Source organism: Austrofundulus limnaeus, unplaced genomic scaffold, assembly GCF_001266775.1.
Source record: "Austrofundulus limnaeus strain Quisiro unplaced genomic scaffold, Austrofundulus_limnaeus-1.0 Scaffold2, whole genome shotgun sequence".
Classification (NCBI taxonomy): domain Eukaryota; kingdom Metazoa; phylum Chordata; class Actinopteri; order Cyprinodontiformes; family Rivulidae; genus Austrofundulus; species Austrofundulus limnaeus.
In genome coordinates, this window is record NW_013952404.1 from 5063491 (window position 1) to 5076944 (window position 13454).

The 13454-nt window shown below is 38.0% G+C and overlaps 1 protein-coding gene across 1 annotated transcript in view; it reads left to right on the top strand.

Annotated features, from left to right (window-relative positions):
• Nucleotides 1-13454, top strand: part of LOC106520141 (ryanodine receptor 3) — a 117807-nt gene that overhangs the window by 45843 nt on the left and 58510 nt on the right. Inside the window, exons 17-32 of the mRNA XM_014012091.1 lie at nucleotides 1964-2097; nucleotides 3292-3533; nucleotides 3767-3959; nucleotides 6000-6216; nucleotides 6293-6397; nucleotides 7930-8033; nucleotides 8687-8770; nucleotides 9180-9339; nucleotides 10466-10613; nucleotides 10911-11113; nucleotides 11199-11373; nucleotides 11726-11934; nucleotides 12015-12214; nucleotides 12303-12369; nucleotides 12453-12613; nucleotides 12704-12869. Coding sequence (XP_013867545.1) covers nucleotides 1964-2097; nucleotides 3292-3533; nucleotides 3767-3959; nucleotides 6000-6216; nucleotides 6293-6397; nucleotides 7930-8033; nucleotides 8687-8770; nucleotides 9180-9339; nucleotides 10466-10613; nucleotides 10911-11113; nucleotides 11199-11373; nucleotides 11726-11934; nucleotides 12015-12214; nucleotides 12303-12369; nucleotides 12453-12613; nucleotides 12704-12869 — 2568 coding nt within the window. The remainder of the gene's footprint in view (nucleotides 1-1963; nucleotides 2098-3291; nucleotides 3534-3766; nucleotides 3960-5999; nucleotides 6217-6292; nucleotides 6398-7929; nucleotides 8034-8686; nucleotides 8771-9179; nucleotides 9340-10465; nucleotides 10614-10910; nucleotides 11114-11198; nucleotides 11374-11725; nucleotides 11935-12014; nucleotides 12215-12302; nucleotides 12370-12452; nucleotides 12614-12703; nucleotides 12870-13454) is intronic.

The window sequence follows — 13454 nt, forward strand, 5'->3', positions numbered from 1 at the left end:
GCACAAATCTTGTTCTGCAATTTTTGTGCTATTTCAACCATTTCTATATCAATATGTTCAACTCCTTCAGGACATTCTTGCTACTGTTCATTTTAGTTTTGTATGCTCCTTTCAGCTTTGTTCAGCTGTTTTTATTTTTTCTATCTATCAGCACATCAGTGTTTTTGTTCTAAATTTGGCATTATTCATGTAAATTCATGTTTTAGTGGTGTTTTCGCGGCTTAATTCAGGAAACAAACTCTTGTAGTTTCTTTCTGCTGTTTTTAGCTTTTTTAGCTACTTTTCAACTATTTTAGCTCATTTTTTATTTTTTCAGCTAAATTAATTATTTGTGATAATGTCAGCTTCTTTATTGCATAACTCAGCAAATGTGTTTTTTCAATGATGACACTATTTATTTCAAGGTCATAAAATAAAAATGAAGGTCACAGGTTATTCATTTTTCTGCACAGTTCATCTTCTTTATATAAATTTAATCTTTCTTGTTCTTTTCTGAAATTTGTAATTCTTCTTTCTGGTAGTTTCAAATTTTTCCGCTGTTTAAGCTACATTTTTGTCAATATTCACTATTTTCTGCTATCTTTACTACATTTCTGCTCATTTCAACTTTTTGACACGTATTTGMTTTTTTCTACCAATTTTTCACCTTTTCCTACATTCAGCAAGTCAGCTGTTGAAATTTAACTCACATTTACAGTTTTGCTATAAAACTCTTTCAGCTTGACTTCAGCAGATTTCAGATAAGTCTTTCAACATTAAGCATTAATGCTGCTTTTTTTGGTGGAAATACAAAGTCTCTAGTTTAGTTTGTAATTATGATGAGGTCCTTGTTGACATGCGGTGTGTACCCTTTTATTTTACATTAAATATGTTAAAAATGCATCAGTTTAAAAAATGACAAATAGAGAGAAAATACAATATCTACCTAAAATGGTTTATGATTTTGAAGAAATTGCTTAGAATGTATTACTGCATTATTACTTTCATATTGYAGTTATGTATAAACATAGAATATATGAACTGTATTCAGATATTTCTACAAAAGAAGAATGTTGAAGTGATACATAAACTCATAAAGCCTACATTCTTTGAACAAGCTCATTTTTTTTGTTTCTTTCATTTGAAATGAAACCGTAAAAATAATTTTGCCCTTGAAAGAGCCTTTTTATTCACAAGACATTGGTTGAAGAGTTGTTTTTGATGTGTGGCCATAAATGATTTTAAATGGTTAATGATCTTCAAATTAGACCTTTAGAAATATTTTCAAGGTGCAAAGAAATGAATAAAATTCAAACATACCCTGCAAGCTACAGTCCAACCAGCCAATTTAACAAAACTTTATATAAATTGGTGTGTGTGTATTTTTGATTTGGGGTTTGCTTACTTTGCAGAAAGTAAGGACTCGATTTAATCTTTTCTTCTATCTGTTAATTGGTTGTACTTACTTTTTACCTGCCTAGTCTTCCACGTGTGACAGAGGTTTGTGATGCTTCTCTGTCATGAACAAATCTGTTTACTGGGATAATATAATTAAAAGCAGACAGTTGGGTGGCCTGGGTCATAAATCAGCCTAAATGTATTGTTTTGCTTTGGAAGCAGGATGAAAAGGTCAATGATAAAGTGGCCTGTCATCCTTGGCTGAGCTTCCCAGCCCATTTAATTCTGTGCCTTTGTTAAGTGAACATCAAAGAAATATTATTGGACATGTTTTTAGCTCTAACCAGCATCAGGGTAATTATGCAGTGCTTGCATGAAAATAGGCTGTCCTCAGAGCACCAACTTGGACAGTGATTTGGGACACAGATAATTAGTCATTTCTGGGAGGGTATGGATTTAAACCTAGTGTTTGAAAGAAAAAAATAGGTAAATACGTGATTATCTGTTGAAGAGCCATTGAGGTCTTGCACTCATGATTTATGATTGCTTATTATTCTTCTTGATGGCTCTGTTTTTTTTTTTTAAGATTCTGGACGTGCTCTGTTCGCTGTGCGTGTGTAATGGTGTAGCTGTGCGAACCAATCAGAACCTCATCTGCGACCACTTGCTGCCAAAACGAGATCTGCTGTTACAAACTCAGCTGGTCAATGATGTCCAGAGGTGAGGAAGCCGTTTTATTKCTTTTTTCTGTGACACTGCCTTCCAACATGGTCCCTCTAAATCATTTTAAATCCTAGTTATTTACTCTGATTGTTAGATGAGTACTTTCATGACTCACATGAATAAATCATTAAAATATTGGTTTATAATTGGTGTACAATTTAGAAAATCATGGGRGATTTTTTCTTTCAGGAAAAAAATCACAGCAGCTATTCAAAAGAAAGCCTAATTGAGAGGAAGTGTCTGCTGTCTGAAACAACTCAAACCTCATAGTGCKTTCTGTGAATGCTGTTTTTGAAACACAGTTCGTGGATCACGTGTTTCATGTGAAAACACAAGTTGTTAAAGTAACACGGTGTAAAAATTCACAACTTAATTCTTGCTTAGACAACAATAACATTTTGACACCATCTCCAGCCTCTGATTATAGAATTTACTTTCTAGGAATATTCATCACTGAGTGCACCCGATGAAATTTATCTGATCCTTAAAGGAGACATATCACGCTTTTAAATCCTTTTTTTCACATAAATTATTCAGTTGGGCTCTATATGAAGTGAAACTGCAATGCTTTGCTYTGAATTCCTCCTTATTGTAACTCCACAAGCCCCTCTTTCACACCTTTGAGGTGTGTCTCAGATCAACTCATTTTGAGGCTGTCTTTTTAAATCCAAATGAGAGACTTTACACCCCGCCCCCTTCCAGCTTCCATTCTAGTTTCTTAGAGAGGTTTACGACTATATAGCGGTGCAGAAACATTTTTATTTACAAATGAGTTCAAAAGATGTCAACAGCATAAAACTTGTCCTTTCAGCCTTACATGTTGGAGCCAGAGGGGAATGAAGACCACCAAAATTAATAGGCAGTTCCATCACAAAAAAATGTGATGGAACAGTTCAGAAAACGTCATTGAAAATTTAGAAAAAAAAAGAGACTCAAACAGAATATAAATATATGTATGCAGCACTGGGAGAAACTAAATAAAAAAAATTCTGCACTCCTAGAGACTCCAAGTACACAACAAAATGCACTCAATGACTAAAAAAAGTGGATTTTGTATGATACGTCCCCTTTAAGTGAAACCTTTTTATTTGTTTTTACTGAGAAATGAAACCATCTAACTAAAAGTCAAACCTGATTTCACTTAGAGACTGAGAGACTTTTAGTGACTTCATATTTGAACTTTTTTGCCAGCATGAGACCAAACATCTTCCTGGGTGTGAGTGAAGGCTCCGCCCAGTATAAGAAGTGGTACTAYGAGCTGATGATCGACCAGGTGGACCACTTTGTGACCAGTGAGCCCTCCCACCTGAGAGTGGGTTGGGCCAACACTAAAGGYTACGCACCTTACCCCGGAGGGGGCGAGGGCTGGGGGGGCAACGGAGTCGGCGATGACCTCTACTCGTATGGTTTTGATGGACTCCACCTCTGGTCAGGTGAGTGGGAGGGTAGASTTTATTTGAATGTGAGCTAACACGTTAAAGATAAGTGAAATCTTTGGTRCACATCCAGATTATATCCAGACAATCAGTACCCTGCGGGAACTATTTTCTTGCCCAGACTGAGCGCAAATGTGTTGCGTTCGGTGTGAGTCGGAGAGTTCTGATCTTTGCCAGCATCTCTCACTGGGCCGTGTTCACATAACTGTATGTTTGTCTGTCCTGATCAGGTCGTATCCCGCGGGCAGTTGCATCTGTGAACCAGCATATCCTGACTTCAGAGGATGTGGTGAGCTGTTGTCTGGACCTGGGAGCTCCCAGCATCTCCTTCAGGATCAACGGACAGCCTGTGCAAGGCATGTTTGAAAATTTCAACATAGACGGACTCTTTTTCCCCGTCGTCAGCTTCTCTGCAGGGGTCAAGTGAGTSTTTATTACGTTCTGCTTAATTTGAACTTCTACCTTCTGGCTCACTGCATGGCCTGTGGTTTTTGTTGTATGGATTCTTTGTTTTGGTTTATAGTGTATTCATCTTGTAAAGCACCATGTGMTCATTTTGCTTGCATTAAACATTTACAATATCTCAATGCATGAGATAATTTAGTCAACCAGATCTTTCTTCTGACTCTTTAACTGTGGCTATCATCTTGTCTTCTCTAAACCAAACTTTCTGTGTTTAGACTCATAATAAATTGGTTTATCAGTAAACACATCACTAATGCAGACTTTGAAAGRTTGACTCACTTTATTGTTTAAAGATCTTCCCTTTTTTTTTTTTACAACATATTGATAATTTGCGTCTACAGTGTGCAAAGCAAAACTGCTAAACCTGCCAAAATATTTTTTTAAACTGAGGAGTATCTAACCAAAGGATAGTCCAAACCTGCAAAAAAACAAAACAAAACAAAAAACCTATTTTAGTCCTTTACAAATGTTGAGTCTTTATACTAATAAGAATAAGAACAAGTTGTATGTTTTTATTCCTTCCTTAAAATTGAGCAGGAAATAAAGTTCTAACAAATCAGAGAGTTTTAATTTCATCAAAGTATTTTTGTGACATAAACAGAATATGTTTAACCTCCTAGGTCCTGGCGCCACATATGTGACCTCTTAGGAGGTAAAACAACAAACAAATATATGTTTTCGTCTCCAAATATATTAAAATTGAAATGTATAAAATCCAAAATGACAAGTTGGGTCAGTGTATGTCAGGTGTATAGGTCTGAGTACTTGAATAAAACCAATTTTATTTAAARTGTTCCCCCTTTCCCCTGTTATAGTGACCAGAAATGTGATTGACAAGATGTTAAAATAGAATTTTAAGCTCTAGCAGCTTTTCCATGATTGACTGACTTTGAGRGTCATGTCAGCATTTTGCACCAGCAGCTCTGAATCAGAGACACTTCAGATCAAAAGGSTAGAAAGATTAGTATTTTATCACATACAAAATGAAACGTAATTATTTAACAAACATCTGATAAAACTTAGATTTAAGAACAGCACCATGATATTCTAGTGTTGARAGTTGGGCTTGGTACGTTTTATTTTTCTGTGTTAAAATAAAACAGATTTKCTTTTATTATTACAAGTATCAAACTAATCAGAGCAAAAACTGTAGTCTTTAAACCCTTCTCCACAGGCTTTTATATTAATAATTTTATTTTTGCACAGTATAAAGTTTTTGGTAGCACTTTTTTTTGATTAATTGACAGGATTATCTTCCTCAGTTATCTCAGAATGTGTGTCCTTGTGAATACTGTTGAATGGGTTAGACAAGTACAAGCTTGTGTTTGAAAGTGACCCAGTGAACGTGTGAGTCTCCGTGGATTTTAAAACTCCAAAAAATGATGGTCACACATCTTCACTGCTCATTGATTGAAGACTAGTCAGAATGGGCTTGGTTGTGTCACCCCTACTCATCAAGAAGCTATTTTAAGCAGACCTTGGAGAACAGCTTCACATTGACAGCCAGAGATTGTTCTTTTTGTTTGAGTTGCTCTTGTGGGAACAGAACAGCTTGAAGAAGATTAAAAAGAAAAAATCTGCTTTTGTTTGTCTGCATAGATGTTTTTTTTCCCCAATTGTGATGAAAGAATATCATGRWGTCCCTAACTGCATATTACCTTGACATGTCCTGTTCTGTATCTCTTTGATAACTGTCATTATATAATCTGTTTCTCATGACTCCATGATGTCTGTAACCTCGATCTTATTCTGAAGTTTCAGTTGTCGGTTTGTCATTGGTTCTCTGTTAACATTTGTCATCCTGTTCGTGACGCCATTCTGTTGTGGAAATATCCCACCACACACTTTCYACTTTGTTTATTTCCCACATCTCTGCCTGGTGGGATATTTCCACAACACCAATAATAGCTGACATTTACATTATTTTTAACCAATAATTTGCTTAACCTATTTTATCATTATGTTCTGATAAAATAAATGAAACATTTTTCTCTTTAGGGTGCGCTTCCTGTTAGGTGGCCGACATGGGGACTTTAAATTCCTGCCTCCGTCAAATTATGCTCCGTGTTTTGAGGCTCTGTTACCCAAGGAGAAAATGAGGGTGGAGCCAGTGAAAGAGTATAAGAGAGATGTTGAAGGAGTCCGGGATCTGCTGGGAAATCCTCAGTTCACTTCACAGGCCTCCTTCATTCCCGTCCCTGTGGAAACCAGCCAGGTAAGCTGATGTGATGTTGACGTGCTTATTAGCAGAAAAAAAATAAACATCTCAATAAAAAGGCTTTCTGCCTCAGATTATCATGCCTCCTCATTTGGAGAAGATTCGGGACAAACTGGCTGAAAACATCCATGAACTTTGGGGCATGAACAAGATCGAGCTGGGCTGGACTTACGGCAAGGTGAGAAACAAGCAAACAATTTATTTTGTTTTCTATCATAATCGTCATTTTTAGGAATGAAAAAACCCCACTCCATACATTTTCCCATGTTTGTYGAGGAAATTTCTGACAAAATCTGCTTGAAAATGCGTTTGATTTAAATAGTAGTAGCATTTAACCGCCACAGAAGCCTGTATGTCATCTTGCTTTCTCTTTTATAATTTGCGGTTCACTGCTAAAAGAGGGTAAGTGAAAAAAACAACAACACCTTTTTTATGTTTAATGTGATCATATCACTCATTTAGAYGCTACATTCCTGTTTGCAGTGGTGGGCACAGTTCCCCTAAAGCACTAAAGCACTAATAGGTGAACTAATTTCTTCATTAGTGCTTTAGGGCTTTTGCTATTTTTAAAATTTATTAGTGGATTAGCGCTTGCTAAATTTATAGGCTAAATTTAGAAGCACTAACTGAGGTCTATAAATTTTATTGATCGACATTATTGTTCACAGATGAGGGTGAAAGCTGTCACACATTTTGTTTATATGTGTGGCACTTATGTACAAGGTCACATGTGAAACTCAAGGCCCRYGGGCCAAATGTGGCMTTCAGGKGACTCCCATTTGGTCCACCAAGGGCACTAAGTGACAACATTCTGCACACAGTAAATATTGTCTCATGTTGACTGAAGAATGTTTTATGTGTCAACTGGGTTATATTAGTGCTTTAGAATTAGCTTTTGCTAAATTTTTCAGTGGGTTAGTGCTTTAGAATTAGCTTTTGCTAAATCTTTCAGTGGGTTAGTGCTTTAGAATTAGCTTTTGCTAAATTTTTCAGTGGGTTAGTGCTTTAGAATTAGGGGACCTAAATGTTTGAGTTAGTGCTTTAGGGTTAGTGCAACTAATATTTAGATTAGTGCTGCCCACCACTGCCTGTTTGTTTGTAGGTAGCAAAGTCACTGTAGCGTGTGTTAGAATAAAAGTCATTTATTGTTTCACTCATGGACTGATTTGCAGGTTTGACATCCCTAAAAATCAGGAGTTGTCATATTTATTATTGTTTCCTTCTCTTTGGATGAAAACTGTTGGGTATGAGAAGTTGGTTAGTGTTGTTTTTGACAGACAGACAGACAGCTGCATATCTGTACCCAGCCCTGCATGTTTTCTTGGTAAACATCCACCGCTGTCATGCCGTCTCCTAAGAGCAACACTGCCTGGGAGAACATTTGGCATAAACTGCAGCATTGAAAGATGCATAAAGGTGCTTAGTATTCAAGCCACACATCTTTCTTTCTTCCCTCCTCTAAGAAAACATGCTCCCCTGCTCCTCCTCTGTAACATGTTCACTAGAGAAAACTGCTTTATCACTGCAAGCAGTTGCACATAAACTTTAACCACATCCCCACCCCCCTTGTTAGTTCAAAATGACTTACAAGGTTGTGGTTTTCATATGCTTATTTTTTCATATGTTAAGTAAATACTTGGCGTGAATAAAGAGCTTTATTATATAAAAAGCCAGAAGGTTTATATGTTTTAACAGATTTATGTTTTGCAGATAAGGGATGATAATAAACGACAGCATCCATGCCTGGTGGATTTCTCAAAGCTGCCAGAAACTGAAAAGAACTACAATCTGCAGATGTCAACAGAAACTGTAAAGTAGGTTGAACATTCTGGATTCATCTTGTATTTATGTTTATTTTTTAATTCTTTACTTTTAATATTCATTATTCTTATATTCTGTGAATGGGACCTGTGCAACCCATTTCTTTCTGTTTCACGAACATTCAATGTTTATGTGACGTGAATGACAAATAAAGATCCTTTAATCCTTGTAGCCTGTCCAAACTTCAGAATATATGAGCAGAAAAAATAATTCCTAGCTAAAAGACAAAAAAGGATTTTGAATTGTTCAATGTAAGCTCTTGCAGCGAGAGGATTTATTTTTATTTACCACCTACAAAAAAATCTTTGAAGGTTTAAGCCACAGATGTTACCTGAAAAATCCCATTTTCACACAAACACAACTAAATTATAATTTAAGACAAAAAAGATCACACTATGATTTATAAAACAAAGAAGTGACACACAAATGATGGTTTTCAGTGTCTTCAGTTTGATAATGTGGAGTCCAAACTCTTTAGCTATGACCTATGACCACCTTTGGATAATGTCATAGAATTTGTTAACATAAGTCATTCCCTCACATGCAAAACGCTCCAAAAAAAATGAAATTCATCTCGTTTCTGCTCAGTTCGAACCCTTTTGGCTCTTCTAAATTCCTCTGGTGTGTGTGTGTGTTTATTCCACAGGACTCTGCTGGCGTTAGGCTGTCGTATTGTTCAGGTGAATCCAAATGCAGAGGACTCCCTCAAAAAGTTAAAATTACCCAAGAAGTAAGTTGGCACAATTCTTGAACCATGTGTTAACCTTACAGTCTCTGGTTTAAAGTTGCTTTATTCATAGGCTGTGTTATAAACATGCAGCTAGAAATGAGAAATTATAGCAGTATTCTGATATCTTTATACATTAAACATATAAAGCACTGCGCCTGTCCTCTCTGTAGTAAAATAAAATGACACTCTAAAGCAAACTTTGAGCAACCCTAAATTATCAAAACATTTACAGCTACATGAGGAAAAAATACAATATATATTTAAGGTGTTCATAAGATCTGTATTGTTATAGAGTTTTCTACCAGGCTGTAAATGTAAACCATCCCTGATGGATTTACTCTGTCTGTTACTGTGCGTTCACAACTGAGGATGAAATACGTCTTGAAATCAAAAATTTTTTCTCTTGTAGTTATATGATGTCTAATGGTTATAAACCATCCCCTCTGGACCTGTCTGACATAAAACTGACTCCAGGCCAGGAGCTGCTGGTGGACAAACTGGCAGAAAATGCACACAATGTGTGGGCGAAGGACCGCATCAAACAGGGATGGACCTACGGCATTCAGCAGGTTTGCTCAAATATTTGCACTTAAATTAACGTCGGTGCCAAAACAGGCAGTCGGTTTTAACTGCTAACAATCATGTATTTTCTGTTTCCAGCCATCTCTAGTTAAACTGCTCATTAACGCAGCAACGACAGAATTTATGTAGCTTATCAGAGCACCTGCTCGACAGGCTGACATTTACTTGCTGCAAGATGTAATTCAGAACACATTAAGATGTGCTATAGTAAAGGGCAGCCAGCTGCTGAACACCCCATACAGAACATACGTCACACATTCACTAGAAAAGGATGAGCACTCAAACCACACACGCACGCACGCACGCACGCACGCACGCACGCACGCACGCACACACACACATGCAGATGCATGGAAATGTTATTAATGTGGATATTTTCACACTATTGCCATGACTTTGAACATGTGAAACTATTCTTTTTTGTGTTTTTTTAAAATCTGTTTCTAAATGTACAATAATAAAGGTTTTATGTTCGTGGTATTTTTTTGATCATTTTCCTTAGAAAATATGCCTAAAGCAAGATTTTATACAGTCTTTGAATCTGTTCTTGTTGAAGAGGGTGGATAAAGCCTAAATAATCTAAATAATGAGGAAAAAATTATGTTTAATCAATGCAAGCAAAGCTCTTGACAATCCTAAATGGAAATAATCCATAATAAATGTTCATAAAAATGAGTATTAGTAAGTAGTATGAGGACAAAAATTATGCTATAAATTTTTTTAAGATCAGAAGTTGTGGTGTTTAATAATACCAGAGCAAAAGTCTGTTCTGCTACTGAYGTAAAAACACCATGTGACTTTCAGCACGGATCTGCCTTAGGAATACTGACATGACACAAACATTATTGTGGCATGGCCCCCAGTGGGAGCAATCCACATGAAAGTGACACAGAAAAATAGAGGAAGTGATGCGCAGCATTTGCCCAGTAGCAATACATGATCAATTAACTTCCTAATTAGTCTCACTGACATCAGGGTTAGCAACAAACGTTTTTACGACTGAGCTGATTCTGCTGATTCAGCAYGCTCCTGACAGGACAGACAGATGTTTGGAGCCGAGTTCAGATCAACTGCCTGCAAAGAACATTCACCGACAAATTTTTCTCCGCACAGGATCTGAAGAGTAAACGTAACCCTCGCCTGGTTCCGTATGTGCTGCTGGACGAGCGGACCAAGAAGTCAAACAGGGACAGCCTGCGCGAGGCTATCCGCACCATGATTGGATATGGATACAACATCGAGCCCTTAGACCAGGAAGGCGGTGAGTTCCACWTATGCAGTCATGCCTACCAAGATGCGCTGAAGTTCAAATTATATAGAGCATAATTTAAAAAAAAGCTGATTGTGTTATGACCTGGTTTAATTATCCAGCCCAGATATGTGATTTTGCCTCCGACCTTACATCCGTTTTTGGAAAAGAGAAAARGGGTGGGAAAGAGTGTCTAATTGAAGCCACTGGGCTTTTTGTGATCAGCATTTCCATTAATGTTTTTTATTTTTGAGTTGTGTGTTCCATTTCCTATCTTAAATATCTGCATCTGTCACTTTTGACTTTCAGGGCAAACAGTTGAGCGTCTCAGTATCGATAAGATCCGCTTCTTCCGAGTTGAAAGGACRTACGCTGTGAAAACTGGAAAGTGGTACTTTGAATTTGAAGCCGTTACTGGAGGGGACATGAGAGTCGGCTGGGCCAGGCCTGGTTGTAAACCTGATGTGGAGCTTGGTACAGATGAGCTTGCTTTTGTCTTTGATGGATACAGAGTAAGCAGTCAGGCAGAGCAAAAATCACTCTCAATACTGTCGTCTTTATGCTGTAATTTATTCCCACTCTGTATATATTGCACAGGGCCACTGTCTGAAYATGGGGAGTCGGCTGTTTGGGCGCTGCTGGCACGCTGGGGATGTAGTCAGCTGCATGATCAACATGGAGGACAAGTCCATAATCTTTACTCTAAATGGAGAGATTCTAATTACCACCAAGGGCTCTGAACTCTGCTTCACTGACTTTGAGGCTGAAGATGGTGAGAATTAAAGAAAACGAGTAAACGTGGGCATGATTTGAGTGATCTATTCTAGCTTGAGGTCCAGAACTGTCAGACTGATAAGGTGGTGTGCGGAAGAATTGTCAGGCATAAGCATTTCTCTTCCCATTTTTAATAAAGCCTTCACATGCAGAGCAGGGGTCTTTAATTTAGAATGACCATGCTTAGGATATAAGTTAAAAATAAGTGGCTCGCTTGCCTCTCCGCAAATGCAGGATTGGTTTTCCTTCCTACCTTGCTTTGTGTGTTTTTAAAGCTTTTTTGTGCCTTTCCTCTGCTTCCTTACACTCCTCTCTTCCTTCTTTCTATCCTTCCTTTGGCTGTTTGCCAGGATTTATTCCAGTCTGTAGTCTCGGTCTGGCTCAGGTGGGTCGCATGAATTTGGGGAAAGATGCTGGCACTTTCAAGTACTACACGACATGCGGCCTGCAGGAGGGATTCGAACCCTTCGCTGTCAACATGAACCGCGAGGTCACGATGTGGTTCAGCAAGCGTTTGCCTACTTTTGTCAATGTGCCAAAAAACCACAACCACATCGCAGTAAGAACAAAGTCCATTTAAGCAACAGAAAGGCAAAAACTCCTGAGTCCATAGATTCAAATATCTGTTTGTGTTTGCAGGTAACCAGGATTGATGGMACCATCGACAGCCCTCCTTGTCTTAAAGTTACTCACAAGACGTTCGGCACCCAGAACAGTAACGCTGACATGGTGTTTTGTCGTCTCAGCATGCCTGTAGAGTTTCACTCTTCCTTTAAATCTAATCCTGGAGTTGATATGAATGGTGTTCAGGAAGAGGAAATACTCAAAGTTAAACAAAGGTACCGACCTCAAAAATAAATCAGTTGTCATGTCAAAGCACTTTTAAGCAGCACAGCATAAACACTTGTTTAATTTCATCTCTCGCAGATATCCACTGAGATCTGTAAGACACATTGAAGAAAGTAGACGGGTGGATTACAGCAGCATCACTTTGGTATTTTCAAACTTCTGTTCTGATGGTACCACATAGTTGCAACCTTTAGGTTTCCTACTAACTAATTTTTTATTTCGTCACAGTACCACCACTCAGTGAGAATCTTCGCTGGTCAGGACCCTAACTGTATGTGGGTCGGATGGGTGACTCCCGACTACCACTACTATAGCAACAACTACCACCTTGGCAAAAACCGAACAGTCACTGTAACCCTGGGTGACGAGCGTGGACGAGTTCACGAGAGGTGAGGCTTCGGTATTTTCTGCAGAAAAAAAAACGTTTTTTTGATGGTCTGAGTGTTGACATTATCCCTTTGTTTGCTGATAACCGACAGCGTGAAGAGGAGTAACTGCTACATGGTGTGGGGCGGCGACGTGGTCGGTTCTGGCCACGCCTCCGGTGCCAGCAACGTTGATCTGGAGATTGGCTGTCTGATAGACCTTGCCACTGGTTTGCTGACATACACTGCCAATGGCAAGGAGATACCTACATCTTACCAGGTGCTGAACACAAGTGAACATGGTCTTCTTTAGCTGGTGGACAGACATTATGGCAGCAATAATTGTGCTACACACAGGGGTGAAACATGTCCTCTATATTATTAACCCTGCACTTAACTGAGCTAATTAGCTTCTAAAGAGGGACAATGGGATTAAAATCAGATGAAATACCTTGTAGAGACCAACTTGCTTCGTAATGGTATGATTATGCATGTAAATGGGTACCTGGGTACTCCAGCAATTCTTTAGAAAAATGACTATTGGTCAAATATTATTATTTATTCTATCTTATAAAAATGAAGGTGCTTCTATTAAAGATGGTTAAAAATGATTTTAAGCATTGTTTTATAAACACTTGTGGGATCCACGGAAAATGAAAGTTACATAGAAGATGCACCAAGTCATAATGAATGTTTATATAAGTTAGGGGTGTAAGAAAATATCAATACACTGAAATATCGCGATATTTCATTTCCCGATACTGTATCGATATTCTAAAGCCCTGTGTCAATTTTTTTATCAAGCTTTAAAATGTCAACTTTCCTGCCAGCTGTTCATTTTTATGTTGTAGTTCAGCCTCTGACT